Genomic DNA, 22,488 nt, shown 5'->3' with positions numbered 1-22,488 from the left:
CCATGTCTTTTCCATAATAGGTTTATAAATATTTACCATGGGAAAAGCAAAAATTAAATTATCCTGAGTTGACTCTGCTATCATCATAATTCAAATTTATACACACAGACTCATACACACAAGCATAACACCCTGACTACATCTGATAATGAGAGCAAGGAAATAGTTGATTCTGCCTAATTAAAACAGCTAATTTAGTGTGACATATTTGTTAGCGGTAATATTATGATTAGTAATAATTTTATATATCATTTTATAATGTGAAAATTGTATATGAAATGGAACTAAGCTAGAATCATTGTATTCTATAACTTTTTCAGAAGAGCTGCTCTCAGACATGAAGAAGAGGTATTAAGCAAATGCGAGGCCAATGGATTTACGTCATTTACATTATCTTAATCCAGCAGAAATTTGGCCCTGATTCTTTGATGAATCTTTAGTTGTGATATGTGTTATTTTGCACCCAGTTCTCGCTTACTCCCCCTTCTGAGATTTGCTGAAATGTAAAGTTTGCATTCGCCTCCCTATTTGAGATTTTCTGTCCACGTAAAGTTTGACTTAATTCAAAATCTCAAAGGGAATCTCAGTGGAAGAGTTGTGTTTACTGTTTCGCATCGGCTTTATGTTTTTGAAAGGTCTGCTATAAAAGCTGCCTAGAGGAATGGTCTATCTGTGAGACAGTCAGAGAGTGATCCAGGTACCTAAATATAGGCATCTCAGGCTATTTTAGAGAGCCTCAGATGTCTTAGTCCACAGCATGGTACAGGCAGTGACGACACAGGAATCAAAGGAGACCCGCACCTCTCGCGAAAGATAGTTCGGGACCAGGCAGAAAATCCAAAGGCACCTAAATGGTGCAAAAATGTTAAGTTTTGGCAACTAAGTCCCACCCAAAGTTACAGCAGAAATCACTAATTAAATTGGTCTCAGTCCATAATGTCTTTTACTCTGTAAGACCCAGCATTCAAAAAAAAAATAAAATTCATTCAGTAGAAAATAACCAGCTTTCAGCCTGTTAATCCTGATATACACGAGCTCATCAGCCTGTAAAGCAAGGGAGCTCTCACAGCGTTTTCAAGGACTAGGTTTCAGTGGTTGTGTCATGCACCTGCCCCAATTTAAAATCCAGCTGGCAATCTCTGTTTCAAACCACTCCATATTTCAGGCAGCAAGCTCTTCTCAATTACCTTCCCTTCTCTTATCCCACTTTTCTGCACAACCGCTATTAAAGAGATGGCTATAGGTACTGGATCACTCGGCCATTCCTCATGTATGTTGGTTCCTGTGAAAGAAAGGGCTTAGCTGGCAGCTCAGGTGAGGAGCCTGCCAAAGTGTTGATTGTTCACAGAGAAAGAGTCGCAACAGCGCTGAACACCCGCCAGCCTGGCTCCCTGCAAAGTCATTTCCACTCTCTGGCTTCTCCGTCTCATGAGAGCACATTAGCAATCAGCCTTAAAAACAGAAAACACATTAATTCATTCTTGGTTTGTTTTTTTTTTTTTTTTTTTTTAATTCTTCTTTCTTCTCTTCTCTTCAGGAGAACTCGGCACCGAACAAGGCTCCATGGGACAGTTACAAAACCACAGGCGACTACCAACACTATACAACGATAAATGTATTAGACACAGAGGCAAAAGATGCTTTAGAACTCAGACCAGCAGAATGGGAGAAGTGTCTGAACTTGCCTTTAGATGTGCAAGAAGGTGACTTTCAAACAGAAGTTTAACAAATATGAAAACAAACTGAACAAAACAAAAACAAAAGAAAAATAATTCATTGCACTGACAATAAAGAGACTTTGGGAATCCTGACGCTCCTGTCTGAACATTGAGACTACTTTATGTCAGGCTCTTCCTGTGCCAAATGTCAGTGGTTTTTTTTCGTACAGTATATTCCCACTAGTGCAGCTAGTGGAGAACCAGGTGTACAATTCTTACCATCGTGTGTTGTAAGTACCCGTGGAATGGATTTGTAAGGTAATCTTTATAGATAAACCTCAAGCAACGATTCATGTTGTAACGGCTTCATTTGGTTTAGTTTTCAAAAAACTTCACCATGAAGCACAATGTACATATTTATGCAGTTTTTAAAGTTTATAACAGTCTGTTTGGCCATTACTACACTTTTTACTTTATAATATAAAAGCAAAGTTTTTGTCATTAAATGAATGTCTGTTGAGCTACATTCTTCATTGCTTTAAATGCAATAAAGTAATAATCTCACTTTTATATGAATAATATATTTCACATCTTTATTATTGCAGTTTTCTCTGGAAAGCTCAGAGTAGCTTTCTCTGCTGCAGCTGTGTATAAAATATTTAAAATGTTGTATGGTGTAAATAAACCTTTGTCTACATATCAGTTTCTTAGTGCATTTTATTCTGTATTTGTTTATCTTCAATTTGCATATTTATAAAGTTTTCTTTAAAAACACACATACTGAATATGTATTTGGAGTTTTAATAGTATGTTGTTTTAGCTCCTGCAAAGGGTTTCTAAAGCGTATTAGTAGGTTCGTATAGCCATTCTGCTTTTTCTTAGGTATTCTTTTGTGGCAATGTACCATATAAATTGGACTTGTCAGAATACTACTACAATTGTTCTGTTTTATAAGAATTTTTGTCTTGTTGCAGAAAGACAAATAATGGAAAATAATTTAAGTTTCAGTGCACAGCACCCAAAGAAATTGTTGATTCAGAATCATTACATCTTGTGCATGGTCTTGTTGCTGTATAACAACAAGAAAGACTTTAAAGATAAAAAATTCTGAAGTATTTTAGACCAAAAAAAATGGAGTGTGTGTCATATTATAAAACAAGAGCAGAGCATGATTTATGTTAAAAATATAGTTAAACAATTAGGCATAGAAAGACTATATCCCCCTTTCCATGCTTAGAAGAAAAAGCAGATCTTCTTCTTCTCTCCTCATCTAGAGCATAGCTGGGGGGTGGGGCGGGGAGAAGAGGAGGATATCTCAAATCTTCAGATGCCATTATTTCTAGAAAAAGAGTTTCCAAAACTATTTTAGTTCCTGTTGAATGGAATTGAATATGCTGCATCCTAATAGCTGAAGAGCTGTAAGAGAGGAAGAAAACATGACCACCAATCTGCTTAGGAAGGAAAAAAAGACTAGAATAGAGGCTTATCAGCAAGAACTTATCCCAGCACATTCGTAGGAGGAGATTGTCATTCGTCAGCTGAAACAAAAGTACTTAGGCCCAACCTTAGGACCAACCCTCAGGAAACTGTTTCAGTTTGTAAATCCTTTCTCCAGGCCATAATAAGGTACTTAAGTCATGAAAAGGAGCCTGACTTTGCCTACTTTGAGTGAGCATCTCGTGCAGAGTGCAGACTTCTCTAATCTAATGCTTCAGCACAAATACAAAATAACTAGCTACCAACCTGCTATCAAGTCCATTAACTGCTTTAGGTGCCTAGAAGTTAGATGATGCAGTACCCAATATTGCAATCCATCAGTCAGTCTTATCAAGAGGCTGATGCAGAAGGAGGCAGCTGGCAAGTCTGGCTATGCAGCCTACTGACATCACAGCACTGAGATCAGGCAGCGTACCAGAAACCTCCCTCTCTTGCTTTGTTATCAAGTTCTGTTCTAAAAGGGGGTTGCTTTCCCTTTAGATAAATCACAGGCTGCTCAGAATCACAGAATGGTCAGGGTTGGAAGTGACCTCTGGAGATCATCTAGTCATCTGAAGGTGCAACAGAAATTGCACATTTTTTAAGGATTTCATCCAGTATGGTAGGCATCTCTCAAGCAGAGCACGTTTTACAGAATTTCTAACTTTTGAGACCACATCAGGATGCTTAGGCCTCTGAATCCAGATATAAGCCTTAGCGTCCTCCTTGATTGATCTAAACATAATAGAAATCTAGAGCACCTTTGTATTTCAATAACTATAGTGCAGAGATTATTTGCATAAGCTTTACACCACCTAAAACACTCCTGTTCAATACTGGTCTACTTACAACTGCAGAAAGCTTAAGGTTGGCTGCAAACTTATCCAGAAAACGTGACAAATCGGTCTACACTCAATACGCTGCTGACCTAGTTGTGCTGTTATTAATAACCCAGTAGATTCAGGTTTAGCATTAGCCTGGGTGTTTCTGTACCACGCAGCAGTCACCAATGTACGAGCAGCAATGCTCAGTGCCTCTTTATTTAGAGCTTGTGCTGCCCTGCCCATAATGTGCTAGACTTTTTTATTTTCCTATATATTTCGTATTTAAAAATATTAAGAACATGCCGAAACCCAGTCTATTTGCCTGCCGATTTGACTGCTTCATATTAAAGCAGAGTTTGTTTTTCGCGATCAAGACGCTGCACGTACTTGCAGTTTGCTGCTCAACGTCTCTGAAATGGTGCAAGTCAGACTGAACCCAGCAGGAGTGTAGAAACTTGTATGCGCTGGCTTAAATGTTGGTAGAGCACTGATGAGATGTTTGGCATTCTATTATATGCAAATAAAAAATGAGTCAGAACTCCCTACATTATACGAGGCGCAGAGATGACAGGGGGCTCTGCATTTGCCTGCCAGGGCGGGCTGGTGCCACCCGACGTGCCCTGTGCTATCTCACCTGGCCTCCAGCTGCAGTTGTTCGGGTGTTTGAGGTCTCAGCTAACCAGTGTTGCTGCAGCTGGCACTAGAGTATATTGAGGCAGTTGAGCTCAGCCTAGACTTTACCATGACCCTTAAAATATATATTCCCTAGATGTGTATAGAAAAAACAAGTACATTTTTAGGAAAGACCTCATTTTCTCAGCAGTTTCAGTACACATTAGTAATTGTATAAAACCATATGCAGTTCCTCTATCTCTGTCTTCCTCTTACATACATATACAGAGGAAGATTTTTTTTTCTGGCAAGTCAATGCTAAACAAAATGTGGCCTGGACTTTTCAGTATAGAGAAGCAGTGCGTACCAGAAATCTAGCTGAGCAGCCATCAATCACACAGACAGCAGCTCGAGATACCCATGATTTCACATCCAGGGCTGTATAAAGGGGTTTGGTGTTGCTGGCATAAAAGTGCTAACCAAGTTATTTGTTACACGGACTCTTGCCAATGTCATGTTATTTAACCCAGAATTTTCTGGGGAGGTAAACGCTGAATTAGTCATTATTGAACGTCAGCTCATACTCTGCAATGTCCCTTGGAAAGAAGAAGAAGAAGAAGAAGAAGGAGGAGGAGGAGGAGGAGGAGGAGGAAAGAGAGACTAAGTGCTGCTACAAGGGATGAGAGGAAGAATAGCAGCGCTGCCATGTTGATGCACCTTTGGAGTGCCATGGCCTTAATGGCGTATATGGAGCACTAGTAACTCCTTATGATGAAGACTTAGGAGAAAGCTGTAGCAAAAGACATTAAGGATCTTTTCCATTTCATTCACTACCAGGTCTGAATTTCTTCATAATCACTGAAACAGTGCTCTTCTCTGGGAAATGTTATCCTGAGACTCCTCCTCTCAGAACATCATTTGCTTCTATGATGATAAGACATAAATCACCCAATATTATTTTACATGGGGTTAAACTGGGGTAGTTTCTTTTAAAAACTAACAAGACTCCGACCAAACAAAAAGCCCCAGGGCCCGAGCTGCACCAGGTGAAATGTTCTCTGACGCTTTGCCTTGTCTCTGTTGCCCATAGTTGCTAGGCAATGCTGTGCTTAGAGACCAGATTTAACACAAGGTCTGCTTCCCGCTTGGAAGCAGGCACCCATCTGTCACAGCATCAGCAGTGTGCTTTCCATCAGGTTATGCAAAAGGATATGGAAATCTCTGTTAGCAATCAGCAGATGGAGACATTGTGTATTGGTAGTAGACTTCCAGTTCCTCGGGCATTATCTCGAGGCTGTGCTGTATCTCTGGATTAGCCACAAGAAGCAGTTTCTATGAGAAAACATTATTTCCCTCTCTAGAAAGGTGTTATAGTGCTCTCATGCAATCAAGCCCATTCTCATGTGCTGAGGGAAGTAAACAGAGGTACCGAGTTGAATATGTGTTTGGGGAGCTGTGATTCATTTTGAGACAGGTATCAACCAGAGCAAGGACGTAATCTTTCTACTTACTCTTCTGGAAACATCTTTCTTTCCAAGGAAAGCCAAAAAGGCCTCACTAAAAGAAATTCAATTGCTGATAAGATAGGCACAACTACTAAACCGAGCACTCCCACTGAAATGTTCTGTCCATTAATTACAATTGTAAGACAAAGAAAGAGCCGTTAATCTGGTTTTGTCAAAATTTCTCTCTTACATAGGCTCGTTTGGACTGTCCTGTGGCAATGAGTTACTCAACTACGCTACAGTACTGCTCCTCTGGCATGTTCTGAACTAGTTTCATTTTATACCTCATTTTTTCTTATGAGGAACAGTTAATAACTTTTACCAATTCAGCTTCCTCTCTTGACTACAAAGGCTTCTGCAATAGGCCCCACAATTACCTCTTTTTCAGGATTACAAACCCACGACCAGTTAGTCCTCAGGTGGAAGCCCTTCCCTGATTTCTACCATCCTTATCTCCTTTACAGCTTTTCCAGGTCTGCTAAAGTTCTTAAATAACTCTCAGTAAATCCTGAACTCGTTAGAGCACTCTGTTTGATCCCTGCAGAAAAAAGGAAAAACTCAGCCAGGAAGCTTCTAAAATGCCTTTTCATTTAGTAGGGGTAAAAAAAAACAAAACAAAACCACAAATGAAACAATACTCGAGTTTTAACTTTTTTATCTTTTTTTTTTTTTAATGGAAAATACATCTCTTTGAGCAAGAAATGGGCATCAGATAGCTTCTCTTAAGTAATTGTCTTGATGAGAAGACTTCAGTAATTTCTTTTCTGATGCTCCTTCTCTCTGGAGCTGTGAATGTAGACTTTCTTTCGTCAGTAGCAGTGCCGCAGCAAGACTGTTAGAGAGTTATCCACAGCCCATTGGGGGTGTTTTACAGTCAGAAAGTGAGCAAGGACTATGTGAATCCTTTCAGATAGAACAGTAATTGTTTTCCACATCCTGAAAGTGAGCTGAATACTGAGCTTTCTTCAGTTTTTGTAAGCCCCCCTTTCTCTAGCTATGTGTTGAAAAAGTGACGTCCGCTCACTTGGTGACTCTCCTTTAAAATTCAGAATGGGCACCTGAGCCAGGGAAGGGGTTGGAGCTACTGGTCATGACTGCGCATCCCTGTGACTAAGAGTTAAACACCTGTATCTCAAGAGAGGTGGGATTTAAGAAACAGCTCTAGTCTCAGTGTTTTCTTGTTGATTAGCTTAGGCAGCTATCGGGAAGCCCAGCTGGACATGTCTACTTTTTTGCATGCATTGTACAAGCAGATAATGTGCCTTATTCAACATACGCGGTCAACCTTAGGAAACAGGCATCTACACCTTACATGATGCAATGCTGACCATCAAAAAATCTGTGTCCTTTCATGGATCAAAGCCTTAGGAGTTGAAATACTTTTAAAAATCTGGTTCTCAGAATCCAATTTTAAGAACAGAGACAAGCTCATGGTTTTTCCTATCATCAATTCAATGATTTATTGCATTATGTCCCTAGGCTGTTGACTCAGGAAATTGCAAAAGGTGATGCCTGAAGGACCTCATATTATAAAAAAAGGAGCTGGAATTGATTAGTATGTATGTTCAATTTCTTATTCGATGTCTCCTTGGACCTAATCACTTTATTTCCTGCTCTTCTCAAGAACTGTGTTAAGAAAAGATTTTCAGAGCTCTGTTTTTAGTAATTAGGTTCTTAAATCAAGCAAGAATTAGCTACAGTTTCTAAAGACAGATAGGTAGAATCCATTCTATTTAATTTAGAATTCTAACTAAAACACTGTCTTGCCAATATTTCAAGCACAGAACTCTGTAGGGCAATCTAACTCTGCCTATCACAGCTGTCTAGGTTCCTTCTGTAACCTAAAGGGAGGCACCTCTGAAGCCCAGCTAGACCCAGCCAGTTCTCTGAGTACTAATATCTTTCCATTGATTGCACAGAGAATTTAAAAGCCCCCTGAGGGCAATAAATTTCTTCTAAATTAAGCACCAGATTTACCTAGATTTAGTGATCAACATGTGAGTTAACGTCTAAGCTCCCCTTATAACCAGTGGAGAACAGGTCAATACAGTCAATAGATCCTAAAGACCAATGCAGCTTACCCATTACTAGAGGAAGGATGCAGTTAATATGAGATGCCCTATAGCTTTTGAAACATTTGCATGGGGATTGCAGATGTGAAAGGCAACTTAAGGGAGACTTGCATCCTTCTGGTCTAAGCAATACCCCACCCCACACCTAAAATCATAGTAGACACTTGCGTTTGGACAGGTGAATCCAGCTCCAGGGGAATATTTTCCAAGATGCTCTGGGATATCCAGCCTCCAGCTATCACTCCAGAGAGGCATGGGGTTATGAGTCTTATGTCAGGTTTGCCAACTTGGCATGAATTTCATAGGTATCCTCACTATCACACGTTGCCATTCCTTACTCAGAATCCACCTTGCACGCTCATCATCTGAACACTTACTTCTATTAAAGTAGAGGTTTCATCTTCTCTATAATTTTATTGTTAGACCTCCAAAATCTGGATGTGGATTATCTGGCTTCTCATCCTCCTGAGAGGTAAAGGATGCACAACCCAGGACAATCTAATTTGCCAAGTATCAGTAGACTGTGAAAAAACACGTTCTGGAAGATCATACAGGGGTCAGCCAGGCATGCAGGAGTCATGGAGCCAGGAAAATTACAGTATTATGCTCTGAGCTGGTACTAGATTTCAACCACAAATGTCTGATGTAGAATACAAATGCTTGCCATACTGACCTGGCACTACAGTCTTACTTTCTCACTGGAAGAGATTCTCCTAACTATTGCACAACAGTCAAGCTACCTCTTTTTTGTGTTCTTCTGGCCTTCCGGTGTTCATAGTTCTGGTGACAAAGGTCAGACTGAGAAGATGACAAGTGTGTTTACCTGGGATGCTCTCTGATCCCTTCCAGCCTTCTCCTGAAAGTTAGGAGGAAGTGGTTCAAATCTTTCTTAGTTGAGTAGGACAGGGAAGCTTTCCAGCTTCCTCATTCTGGCTTCTGACCAGCAGATAATTATGCAAATAAGGAAATACACTGCCACTCTCAGAGCAGTCAGTAGCAGTCAGTGGGTAGACTCAGGCCATGCTTTCTGGGAACAAATATATGCACTATTTTTGCCACAGAAACATTAGAATGGTCTCTCAACCACTGCCTTAACAAATCATTTAGGGCTTGAGATGCCACAAAAAAACCTCAGTAAGTTCCCAAGCTAGATTATTCAGAAGCAGAAAAAATAGCCTGTTACACCATAAAAAACAATTGATCGTAACATGAGAAATGAGGGAAAAGAGTTCTGTTTTATAGCCTAACCCTAACTGTGTTGTAAATTGTGGTTTTCAGGTACTATATAGAAAATGATACAAAAAAAAAAAGATATTCATTATCTCATAACTAAGAAAATGAGATAAAATTATATACATTTAATAGCATTCTAATAGACTTTTAGCATTTTTCTATTAGGCCTGCAAAGCCAAGAACCACCCACAATGAATTCTTAGTCTGAAATAACTCTACATAATTCCATCACACGTAATTTCCAAAAAAATAAAGGGATAAAGGGTCAAAATCATCTGCATCAGCACCATCCTCCATCCTTTGGCTATAATCTGATGTCTATCTTTTGGGGGGAATTAGCCAACTGACAAACTGGTATTATAAAATTTATATATATTCAATGTGAAAAGAGAATATTTGAGTTCCAAATTTATATGGAAATTTAATTTTCTAAAAAAGCTCATTACAAAGATATGTGTATTGAATTAAAAAAAGATTTGAAGTAGGGTTTGTTTTTTTTTAATTTACCATTGCCACTTAAGACCTTATGTTCTTCTGAAACTGGGACAGCAATAAAGAAATTGATTCATTTTCGTAGGGGAAAGCAAGATCATCCTCTTTCCGGCAATTAATGTTTTCCTAGCAAGAGGTCCCTTATTTTAATAAAGAAACCTATTTGAGGATGACAACCTTAGTGGCATACATCAGAACTCTGGATCTTAAGAACTCAGCATAACAGTTCCCCAAAAGCTAGAAAGAAAGTGTCCTTTCTTCATCACAGAACGAGCTTCAAAGACAGGGTCCAGTTTTTGCATCTGGATAGAAGGTTGTAACCTCTGTTACAGAACCAGGTATGAAGACCTCTTGTTCCATTTTAAGTCCACCTAAACTCACAAAGTGCTGGAGAGCTTTGGAAATTTCAATGATCTGAAGACACCAGAGAGCTTACTGCAGTACCAAATCAATAATATATTTTGTGTTGAGTATTGTGTTGAGGTACCAGCTAATCCTGGACTCTCAGGTCATTTTTTATGGTTTTATGGTTTTGAAAGTTCAAGTTCACAGCATTTATTTCCACTATTGGCCAGCTATGTGCTGCAGCTATTATATCAGCAAGCAAAGACATAAGCAGAAGACTTTATGGAAGGGTATAATTTCCTAAAGCTAGTCCCTAAGGAGTTGTTTTGTTTTTTTTTTCTCAGGGTATCTTCTCTAACTGATTTGGAATAATTTAGATTAAAAGGTATCAAGCTAAGGTTACTAATTTAAAAAAAAAAAAAAAAGTTGTTTTACAAGAAAATCTGGGAAGCTTGCTATCTCTTTCTATCTGATCCCTTCTGAAAAATAAGGATAAAGGAGCAAATCTGACTCTGATTACCCAGTCATAGGATCATAGGCTAATCATAAGATTGTAGGGAGATCCAGGTTGGAATGACCTGGAATGGCTGTTGGGTGTTTCTCACCCCCAAGCCACCTCTTCTCCAGGGTGAGCAAGCCCAGTTCCCTCACTCACCCCACCCCCAACACAAGTGCTCCAGACCCCAACCACCTTGGCAGACATACCCTGCACTTGGTCCAGTTTATCAGTGCTGATGAGCCCAAAACTGGACACAGTACCCTAAATGTGATCTAACAAAGAACCCTTCCCTCAGTCTGCTGGCTGTGCTGCTGATACAGCCCAAGATACTGTTGGACATCTCTGCTGCACACTGCTGTTTGCCCATCTCTCCTGTCTCTCTGTCTGGCAGTCCTTGCTTGGACATACCAACTGGTTGCCCAAGTTTGGTGTCATCTGCAAACCTGGTGAGAATGCACCACCTTGCACCTTTGACAAATGTAATTAGTATCTGCTGCTACACCCACAACCCTCTGAGCCCAACCATCCAACCATTCGTTTACCCACCTGGTTGGTCCATTAGCATCCTAGCTTGGTTACAATCCTTCTGACAAGACCAAAGCCTATCAGCTCCTGCAGGTGTGTCACCTTCAAACTATGTCAGTTCTGCAAGGATGGTACTGAGCTAATATTCGGAATTTAACAGGCTGCAGCTTACACACTGCTTGAGACCTCTTCCATGGAATAGGCAAAAATATCGAGCAAGTGAGATTACTTGAGGAAACCTGTCTGAATGCAAGTATGAATTTTAGGTAATTAAGTAGCTGTTGCCATACCAGCTGCTGTATCAGGAAATACTTGTCAGCTTGTGTCTGCATTTGACTTTATCACATGGACCAAAGACAACAGAATATATTTATCTTTCTTTAATGACTGTGTTTTGACTACTTGTGACCTATGCTGTGACTTAGGTATTGATTTTAGTCTCTAATAGGGTAAATATTGATACAGTTACAACTTTTATCAAACTTCCAGTTTGCCTTTCTACACAAGTTTTGTGACCTGTAGCTAGATGACTGGTTTTAGCATTCATTAAATTGTTGACTAAGAAAGATATCTTTTTTACAGTGAAAGTGAATAATTAAAGTATTCTTTATTCTTCCAAAATATCTCTGTCATCGTTTAACCCCAGCCAGCAGCTAGGACCACACAGCTGCTCACTCACTCCCCCTTTTCCCCCAAGAAGTGTAGGGAGAAGAGGGAAAAAAAGGAGGGGAAAGACAAAAGAAAAAACCCTCACAGTTTGAAATAAAGGCAGTTTAATACAACAATAATGGAAAAGGAAAATAACAATAATGATAATAATAATGGTAAAAGAATATACAATACACAAGTCGCTCTCGCCACCCAGTAATTCGTTGCTGAACCCCATCTGAGCAGAGATGGCAGACTCCGGCCCCCCGGCGCACCCCCATTTATATTCTGAACATGACGTCTATGGCACAGAATATTCTGTTGACCATTCCATTATTCTGCCAAGGATCCTTCTCAGCTTCTATGGGAAACTGAAAAAAGTCCTTGAATGGTATAAATATTGACTGGCAACAACTGAAGCAATAGGCATTATTGACATTCCTTTCATACCAAATCTGAAAACACAGCAACCACTGGAAAATAAAATTAACTTTATCTCAGCTGAAATCAGGACAATCTCTTTTTTAAAAATGTTAAGCACTTATTAAAAATTAATGATAAACACTTGTATGAATTATATTTCAGGACAGTGGTACATTTACTTTCAAATATAGATGACAAACATTTTGGAAAATTATTTTAACACAATAACTGTGTTATATCATATTTTTGTTAGCTATAACTGACTATTGGGTTAGCTAAAATGAAGGTAATAACACATTTTACTTGTTTTTTTGTTTCTGAGGGGGAGGGCGAGCACACCTCCTACTGTCCCCCTACTCGGGGGTGTCAATGGCTTCACAGCAAGACTCCTGTCCTGGGCCCACTGCAGCCTCTCGCTGCCCGCTGACAGCAGCCAAGGGCGAGCAGTTAGACTGCAGTGGGAAATGCGAAAGCTGGGCAGAGCAAGTTTTTGCTCGAGGTCCCCAAAGCCTGTTCTGGGACAGAGCAAGTGAGCACTTCAGGTGATGCTCTGTCCACCACTCACATCAAACATGTGTAGGTCTTAGGCGTACAAACATGCCAACTGCTCAACCTTTTTTTTTCCCTTGACAGACGGCAGAAGAGAGCACAAGGTGGTTTTTTTTCATTTCATAGTAGGATGCCAGGCCAGAGCAGTTGAGGGAAGGCCAAGACAGAAGCAGTATCATACAGAAGGTATGGTCCAGCAGCAACACAACTGTCCATTGCCAGCAGGTTGGTTGTTCATTTTTCTAGAAACTGATTTTTTCTCACAGCTCCTGAGGATCTGTACCCTGCTGCCCTCCCATACTCAAACTCCACCAGGAATACAGCCTAAGCCAGAGAGGAGTTCAGGAGGAATCAGTCATCATGTCCTTATCCACCTTGGTTGAAGTTCTTTCCCCACCAACTCTAAATTCCTGTCCTCAGTGTTGCCTAACTCCATCGCCTTCTTCCTCTGCAGGCTCCTTTAGAAATGAGGCAATTAGCCACACTGTAATCCCCTTTGATCAGAGAAGGGAAAAAAATCTCAGGGCCAGCATATTCTACCATTGTGCACCTTCATCAGTCTGAGCCTGAAGGAGAGATGTCTGGATACCATTGCTGCGCTTCAGCATGAAGATCGTGTTAGTGCTAGTCCTTATTCTAAGGCATGAGAGAAGTAGAGGCTCTACTCCTCCATCCTTTACTCAGGCCCAAGACTGATGAAGGCTGCATGTTACCCTTTGCCTGGCACTGTTGCTTCTCTGTGATATGTAGAAGAAAATTGATGGTTCTACCTCTGCCATTGACCTTCCTGCCATACCTTCTTGACAGTGGTACCGATTATCTAGATGTAAGAAAGATGAGAAAACAAAGTGAATTGTCTCAGCCATTTAGCGGCAAAAAGGAGTAAAATATCCCATCCTCCTTTCTGAAGAATTAAGAATGATGAAATCACCAAGGGCTTTGTTGTAGACTCTTATTTGCTGGCCTGCTGCCTGCGGAAAGGCACTGAGAAGATTGAGAGGACTGTAAGAGAAAACAGAGTCTAAAATAGATTGGAGAGAGACAGGAGGACTTAAGCAAGGCTGCTAAAATTGCTTTTTTGTCTCAAGAGCCATTTAGCCATTCAAGTCATCAAAGGAATTTCATGGTGATCAGAAACCAAATGATTACAATTCATTGATTTCCTGGCTCAAGGCATGACTATTGTAAAGTTTACCACCATTTCAAAGGGATGTCTCAGCACAGCAGTTGCTTTTTGTGTCCCAGATGTCTATCTGCCCTCTCTGTGAACTGAGAGACAGGTATGCTAGTTAGTCCCACTTCCACATCAAAGCTAGTAAAATCAACACACTGTTCTCTCCAAGATGTGAATGTTTTATGAAACACCAGTCACCAACCTTGATTGACAACTCCTCCTGCAACCTGCAGCATCTACTTGTGAAGCCAGCGGGATTTTTAGCTTTATGCTACCCAACCACAGCATCAGAGTCAAACCTCATGAAAACTGAATTAACCTGGATAAGAAAAAGACAAGCCAGTGAGTTCTTCTTGCCAGGGAATGCTTCGGCTTTATTGCAGCCACGTTGTGATCTCTGTGTCACCACAGATGGACGCGAACCAGAAAAATGCATCCCCTGTCGCCTAAGGAATTCTGGACAGGCGGAAAGGCTGGTGGAGAATGTATTTTGGTGACAGCTGGAGGGACCTGGAAAGCTGTCAGCTCTAATATAGTCAGGTTGAAGATTAATTCCCACATGCAAGACGCAGGTATAGGCATGCAAAATTTGGAACCCACTCAATCAGGGGAGCAGCAGCATCTGCTCCGGTCGGCAGGGGATGTGACATTTGCTGCTGTACTTTCTGAAATACACTGGTTCAGGGACTGCACTTCAGCAGAGTATTCTTGGAGCCACGTATAACCTGACAGTTTCAGGTTCCTGGGTACTGGAAAATACTTATCTTTTGCACGTGAACTATAGAGATTTACTCCTAAATAAAAAAAGAAAGATTACAAAGGAAATTACTTTAAGTGCAAGTAAATCACCTTTCTTAAGAGATAAGCAACTTGGGTCAGGTTTTGTTCTTTGTTATAACACCATAAATCTGAAATAAATCCACAGGTCTCATCACAGCTATCTCATATTCATACCAAGGTAAGCAAAGCACAAATGGTCTAGCTAGTTTTTTCCACATGCTAGTGTAAACATAGATTTATATATCTGATGTGTATGTAAAGTGATTAAATTTCTTCCGTCATGCTGTATATGTATATAGTTCTCTCACATAACTCAGGAAAACACATCTATACATTTGGGTTTTTTTCTAGTTTTTGAGAAACACTCTGGTAAGGACAGGTTGTTGGCAAGAGACAGAAGCTGAACTCCAGCTTTCGTTATGTAATTCTGCCCCTCTACTCCACTCTCGTGAGACCCCACCTGGAATACTGCATCCAGCTCTGGAGTCCTCAACATAAGAAAGACATGGACCTGCTGGAGCGTGTCCAGAGGAGAGCCACGAGGATGATCCGAGGGCTGGAGCACCTCTCCTATGAGGAGAGGCTGAGAGAGTTGGGGCTGTTCAGCCTGGAGAAGAGAAGGTTCCGGGGAGATCATATTGCGACCTTGCAGTCCCTAAAGGGGGCCTACAGGAGAGCTGGGGAAGGACTTTTTACTAGGGCATGTAGTGATAAGACGAGGGGGAATGGCTATAAACTGGAAGAGGGCAGGTTTAGATTAAACATTAGGAAGAAGTTTTTCACTCTGAGGGTGGTGAGGCACTGGAACAGGTTGCCCAGAGAGGTTGTTGAGGCCCCATCCCTTGAAGTGTTCAAGGCCAGGCTGGATGTGGCCTTGGGCAACCTGGTCTAGTGGGAGGTGTCCCTGCCCATGGCAGGGGGGGTGGAACTTGATGATCTTCAGGGGCCTTTTCAACCTAAACCATTCTATGATTCTATGATTATCAGCGTCCCAAATGCTTTATGAAACTTTCCAGAAACATTGAGAGTTTCAGCTTTGTTTGGAACTTTTCTACAAAGGGTCCTTTCAGGCAACATCAAAAAAATAATTTACATTACCTGTACTTAGGGCTTTAGCAATTCCTCACACTTATTAAGAAGAAGAGATTGGTTTTTAACAGCTAGTCATAAGATGTTCATAATTGCAGTGTTTCCTAGATACATTATGTCACAGATACATATCTAATCTTTTATTATATGCATTCAGTCTGTCCTTAAAAGCCAGAAGATGGAAAAATAACAGCTCCTGCACAGCAAAGCTGTTACAGTGAGGGTCAAGCATTAGGCTTCTCACAACCTGTGAACCTGTAATAGGTAAGAGCAAGAGTATGTGGAGAATCTGATCCTGAATACAATCTCTCAGCCCTCAACTGGTTATGTTTTCAGGAGCTTGAGCACAAAGAGAAATAAACAGTTTTTCACCTGAATTTCTGCATATTTGAGATATCTTTATTTGAATCAGAACTTGTTACATGCCAAGTTGAGATGATTTTGGCTCAATTTGAGGTTCTCATTGAGAGGATGGATCAGTGAATGTATCACCTGAAAAGTCTGAAGGGAATATATAAGGGGCTCTTCCAGTTCTGCAGAAGGACCACAGAGCAGAAGTTAACCCAACATGCCTCCAGCACACCGATACTCCAGATATGAGATGTTCTGAGGAGGAGAAGGTTTCACTAGCATCCTGTTCCTTGCTTCATACCAGTCTTGGCAGCTTCTTTAATTCCCCAGGGCAAGTCTGACCAACTTGAAACTATGCCATCCTAACAGATTGGTACAAGTATAAGGACACAAGACAATATACAATATGCGTATGAAATGTAGCAATCTCCAGATAAGCTATGAAATGATTCTCTGCCTGGAGCTTCTATAACTCTTAGAGACAGCATAACTGCTCGGGAATTGCAGTAAATTAACAACAAAAAAAAAAAAAGACGACGACAATGAAGCAAAGAAAATTAACTTCCATAGTTGCTGGAGGCTTAACTCTTAACTCTGACCTTTATATGTGTGTGTGTTTGTGAGTGTATGTCTTTCCAGAAAGACATTAGGAAAGAAACTAAAATGTGTTTTCTTAGCTCTTCCCTATCTGACAGCAATTTCATTATTTTTCTGTGAAAAGCTGTTTCATACCCTTTGTAAGCTTGTGAATGAAGAACAGATGCATTTATTATAAGTGGGGTTTTCAATGACTAAGAAATAAATCACTTTTCTTCTGTAAAATCAAACTTCTAGCGTGTCCATACCAAGTGAGTTAGTCTTTCGAAAGAAATTCATTAATGCATGATCAATGGAAGAAAAGGAGAAACGCACCTTTATAAGGGAACAATTTTTCTCGACAAGTAACTCCAGAAAGCCAGATTCTGGTACACTCTCACTGAGGTTCTTCATTATCCTCAAGTTATAAAAAAGAGCACCAGGCGTCTCCCAACCAGCTACTCCTAGACCACTGCAAGAAAACTGTGAAAACCAGGTGAGACAGAATCCTCCCTGCTGCTATGGAAGATACCACTGCTGAAATTCTCCTGCGTTTTTATTTTCTCTACCAGTAAATCACCAGGATGCTTTTAGCAATAAATACATCTAGACTCAGCCTCTAAAAGTCACAGTTTTGCACTCCCGCAGTAAATTACATGTAAAGATATGCAAACTGAAATATTTACTTTCAACATCATCCTTAAAAGGTATTTTTGTTTTGTCTTTATTTAGCTTTGGTCATCCTTGTGGGCTTTTTTTCAATAAAAGTGGACCTAGGTGAAACTGAAAACTTCAGGAAATCTGTGTCATATAATGAAAAGCAATTTACCATTCTGCCTGGAGAGAGAGGTTTTCAATCAGTGTGTCCTTCCTGCAGTGACTTATGGATTAGGAGCACAGATGCTCTTAAAAAAAAAAAAAAAAGAAGAAAAAGAAATGCAACTAAGTGAAGATGAATATAATAAGGTGTAGGCTGAGAATAGCACATACAGACAAGAAAACAAATTCAATAGAAAATAGAAAGAGAATAGTCCTGGGCCAGACACTCTGCAAGACAACATGATAAAAGTTATAGCAGATGAGGTACATGACAGAGCAAGATGTAGATGCAAAAATAATGGAGAGGTGACGTAGAAGAAGAACAGGGGTAGCCAGTCATAGGTAGGTCTGCAAAGGACTAGGATATTGCCTAAATGACAATGTATGCTTGATTCCTGTTGCAACTCATACCTAAAATGTCCATGACATGTATTTCTTGACATCTTAAAATTATTAAAAACAAGTGATGCTCCAGGAAAACCATGAATTTTTATAAAGCATTTTATCATAAATATAAAAATAATGAAATAAAAAATATTTTCATTATATTTTTATGATATAAATAACAAAAATTGCTATAAAAATACATGATTGCTAATTGGAAAAGAGACGACCTAATGTTTGAGGCAGTTTGCATTGAGGGATGACCAGCCTGTAACACAAAATCTCAGGGTACAGAGGAACTCTCCATTCATTCAGATTCAATTAATACAAATGTATACACTGCTTGCAGCCTGAGCACATGCAGAAATGTCTTCCCACTTTTAGTGCTACACTAGAGACTTGCCTTAGTTAAGCTAATGTGAAATGGATGCCCGCACTGACAGTAAGAACTGCATCCTATGGGCCTGCTGTTGTGCTGCGAGTTCACACTGTGTTCGGTTGCGTTAGGCATTGTGACGGTGTGCCCCACTGCCAATCTGACTTTTATCTCCTATAACCCTGCCCAAGAGATAACCATCTGTGGTGGTCTTAATGGGTGCATGTAGTCATGGTGGTTGCATTCAGCTCAATGTGGTTTTGGGGAGACTCATAACGACACAGTAGCCAAGGGCTAACTTGAGCAACGTGCCCACCTAACCATAATGCTGGTTCTGCAGTCAATATGTAAATGTGACTATAAGTCAATCATCTTACCCCCATAAATAACGAACAGCCCTCCTGCATGGCAGCGGGCTGCATGCCAGGATCTCCTCTGGCGTAGGGACAGCTCTCAACGCTACTTCTCAAGATTCAGAGATTCCTTGCCGCAACTGATTCTCGGCAAGTGACTAATAGCATGCTAAACTTTGAAATCTTAGCTAAGTGATATAAAGGATTGATCGTGCGTATACAATCCTTTAGACATAAGCTGTTGACGACATCTGGGACTAGGACTGGATCCAGCTGCACCTAGAGTCCTCTCTGAGGAGTTTAGAAAGCAAGGGGGTCCAGTCTGAACCTCGACTCAATGGGAGGGTCTGACCCTGTCCTCTATGCAGTAAATAACCAAGTGTGCCTTGCCATCGAATCTTGTTAAAACACTGTTGCATTTAATATTAAACTTTGTTAAATCCCTGGTTTATATCAATAAATGTATCGCTGCTTCTCTCTAGGGGTGAAGTGCATCACTCCACCTGTGACAGGCATAAAGACCTAAGGACATTCAAGTGGGCAAGAGAAGACCTTGGTTCATAAAATCACTGCAGTCTTATCTGCTCACTCCTGGTAACTCTGAGTACACTCTTTAGAAGTTCAATTAGTGCCATGTAGTGATGTTCTTTTCAATATCCAACCTTCGTCTCAGGTGATGCTGAAGCACAACTCACCTGCAATAATAGTGGCCCGCCCCCACCAGTTGAATAAAGCAGCTCACATTCTGCTGTGGTTTTCCAGAAATTACTCTCTGCCATGCAAGTAAGGTGGCCGGAAGCCAAAGACAGAGGAAATAGAGCTTAAAGTAAGATCTCATAAACACATGTGAAGACAGTTCCTGCAGGGTCTCGTACCAAAAGCAGTCCTGTTTGCTGATGACTGTTCCTGACCTACCTCCCAAACACACAGCAATAAGAATATATTGTTGTGAGGCCATAGAAATATTGGTCCAGCTTGAATGTTTTCGGAATAAAGTCTGGAGTAGTCACGGGGCAGAAAGAAATTCATAACATGAAGATAAGGAAAATCAATACCAACCTTGAAGAATATTTCTACCACCCTCTGGACCTCAGAGCTGTGAATAATCAGTGTGGAGTGTGCACATTAATCATGGGTACAGTGGGAATGACTATTGCCAGACAGTTATTGTTATGCAGCATCCCTCTTGAACCAGAAGGAACCAAAACTAGGCACTTGACACTTAGCACAATACAATACAGTACAATACAATACAACATAATAATTAGTATCTTTCAGCAAAACAGCTTCCTCAGCTCCCTTAGAGCTACTACTCATGACACATGAATTCTTGTTGGATTGAGTTATTTTGGATGACCCTGACTACCCGCTATTTTCAACAGGTTTAGAAGGCTTAGCACGATGATCACTGGTCTGAAAGACATTATTCAGCCCCATGGTCTCCAGGTGCAGGCCTGCAGAAAAAGACGCTTGTAGTACACTTAAAGCAAGACAATACTGTTTACCAAATCTGCTGTGGCTGGTGTGTTTAACACCACTAACAGTAGAAGGATGTGCTGATTTACACATGATTTCTGAGGGACATGATTTCTGAAAGCTATGACTATTAGAGTCCCTGAATGCTTTGGGAGCACAAGTCAGGGTAACAGCCTGATATTCTTGAATACCGTGTACAAAAAATGTGACCGCAGTTGCTGCAGAGCTGTGTGCATGAAGAAAGTAGTCTACATGAAATTAAAAGAAACCTTAACCTTTGGTGTAGTAACTCTTTACCCTCACAGTACAGAGAAAAAAGCATCGTTTCAAATTAACTTTATTTTCAACAATTTTTCCTACCACAGAACATAGGCTGACTTCTTCAGTACAGATCCATCATGCAATAGTTACCAAATCTATTTCCCATGTGTTTGCTTGTCCTCTTCTGAGTTTGTAAAACTGTTTTGAAAACCTTTGGAAAGGTGAGGTGAGATGGGGGGTATTCACAAAAATACACTTTAGCCTCTTTAAACTTGTCTCCCCTACTGAGTTAACTCAGTAGGTGATAATCAACCTTTACAATATGCTCTTGATTGCATTAAGAAATGCTATATGTTTTGTGATTTAATGGCATTAGTTTTGTTCCTCCCCACCATTCTCCCCTCCTGCAGCAGAAAAGAGTCAGCCTAAATTTGCCTGCTATATGAGCAGCGGATATCCACATATTACTCCATGAAGACTTTGCCACCTCTCTTGGAGCTTACACATTTTTACAGGACTTGGTTTTATTTCCATCTGAGAAAGCAACAGACATAAAAAGTAGCATATTTTTCCTATTTTCCTGCAAGATTATTCTGTCTTTTTTTTTTCCAGCTCTCACAGAGTTAATAAACCACATGTGAAAAAAAAAATAAAATGTAGGATGATAATCTCTAACGTCAAACTCTTCTACCCAGGTTTTGAAGGCCAGAGGCACTGTTAGTGGTTCCCCTAACTGCTTTCACAAAACTGGACACAGAAGTTCCTTCATGCATTTGATGACTTCTGGTTGAGATAGAGCAATACAAGCTACCCAAGCCCACTGTAAAAATTTCAAGCAATCAAAAAAACGGACCATCCATATGTAAAAATTAGTTTTCTGTCTTTATGGTATGAGTATTGAAACAAACAAAAAAATGCAGTCAGTCACTTTATTTTTGCTATGTTTTCAAACATGTAATCAGCATTTCAGCACTTTTTCGTCCTTTGAAAAGAAGTCCTCAACCAACCTGTGGCCTCAGTAATCTGCAGCTGAAGATAACCTGCACAGAATCAGAGGCAGAAGGCAATTGCAGCTGAGGACTACCAAAAAAATAAAAAGAGCAGTATTAAGCTCAGGGGTGAAGAGAATGAAGAGACCACTAGGGAAGAAAAAATGGTCTTGGGGGATGGGGTATCAGGGACATAGGGCTACTGTCTAGGAGTATTTCCCCTGGGTATCATGCTGCTGAAATCCCCTTGGGGGCTACTGGGGGCACCAAGGTGAAAAGTATGGTTTTCTTACAAATAGAACAATTCATATGGCAGGTTACATTAGGAGAAGCATGGCTAGCAGATCAAGGGAAATTATAGTCCATCTATGCAGCACTGATGAAATGCATAGTTTCTAATGCCTAGCTTTGGTACCCCAAATTCAAGAGGGATGTGGAGAAAGTGGAGATGGTCTGACAGAGGGTCTCCAAGACAGTCAGGGAGTCTAGGGCATGTGACCTACCTCTGCGGGGGAAGTTGACCTCCAGAGGTCCTTTCCTATCAACCTTCCTCGCAACCTCATGCAAGTATAATCCATGTGCTTCTGAATCATAAGAGTGTGAGAAAATTATGGAGATGTAGGACAGAGGGAGTTGTTTCATTGTTTTGACAGATAAGCCAGGGTTTATAAAGATGAGAGTGTGATAAATGTGAGACAGAGTCAAAAGATGCTTTGAAAGGCATTTGGGATTAAAGCTTTAACCCCTAGATGTTTTTAAAAAGGTTCAAAATGAATTCCATGAAGTCAAAAGTCAAACATATTCTATGAATAAGAATAATGCAAAGTGTCAGCAGAAAGCTGGAAATCATTCCATGAAGAATCAAAGCACACTCCAAGAAAGCTAAAGAGTGAGAGAAGTTCATTACAAAGAGGTACAAAAAAAATAACGTAGCTGTGTTCTGTAATTATAAAAGTGCATGAAGAGTTGGAGTTTGAAATGGAAAGAAGTGATAGTGGA

The 22,488-nt window shown here is 40.4% G+C and overlaps 1 protein-coding gene across 1 annotated transcript in view; it reads left to right on the top strand.

Annotated features, from left to right (window-relative positions):
- The window catches only part of BAI3 (brain-specific angiogenesis inhibitor 3), a 101,872-nt gene extending 99,517 nt beyond the window's left edge, over positions 1–2,355 (top strand). Inside the window, exon 13 of the mRNA XM_009880521.1 lies at positions 1,538–2,355. Within this exon, the coding sequence (XP_009878823.1) occupies positions 1,538–1,726 (189 nt within the window). The 3' untranslated portion in view covers positions 1,727–2,355. The remainder of the gene's footprint in view (positions 1–1,537) is intronic.
- The last annotated feature ends 20,133 nt before the right edge of the window (positions 2,356–22,488 follow it).

The sequence above is a fragment of the Charadrius vociferus genome, unplaced genomic scaffold (assembly GCF_000708025.1).
Source record: "Charadrius vociferus isolate BGI_N301 unplaced genomic scaffold, ASM70802v2 scaffold513, whole genome shotgun sequence".
NCBI lineage: Eukaryota > Metazoa > Chordata > Aves > Charadriiformes > Charadriidae > Charadrius > Charadrius vociferus.
Note: the sequence above shows the minus strand (reverse complement) of the source record. Positions and strands in the feature narration are given on the sequence as shown.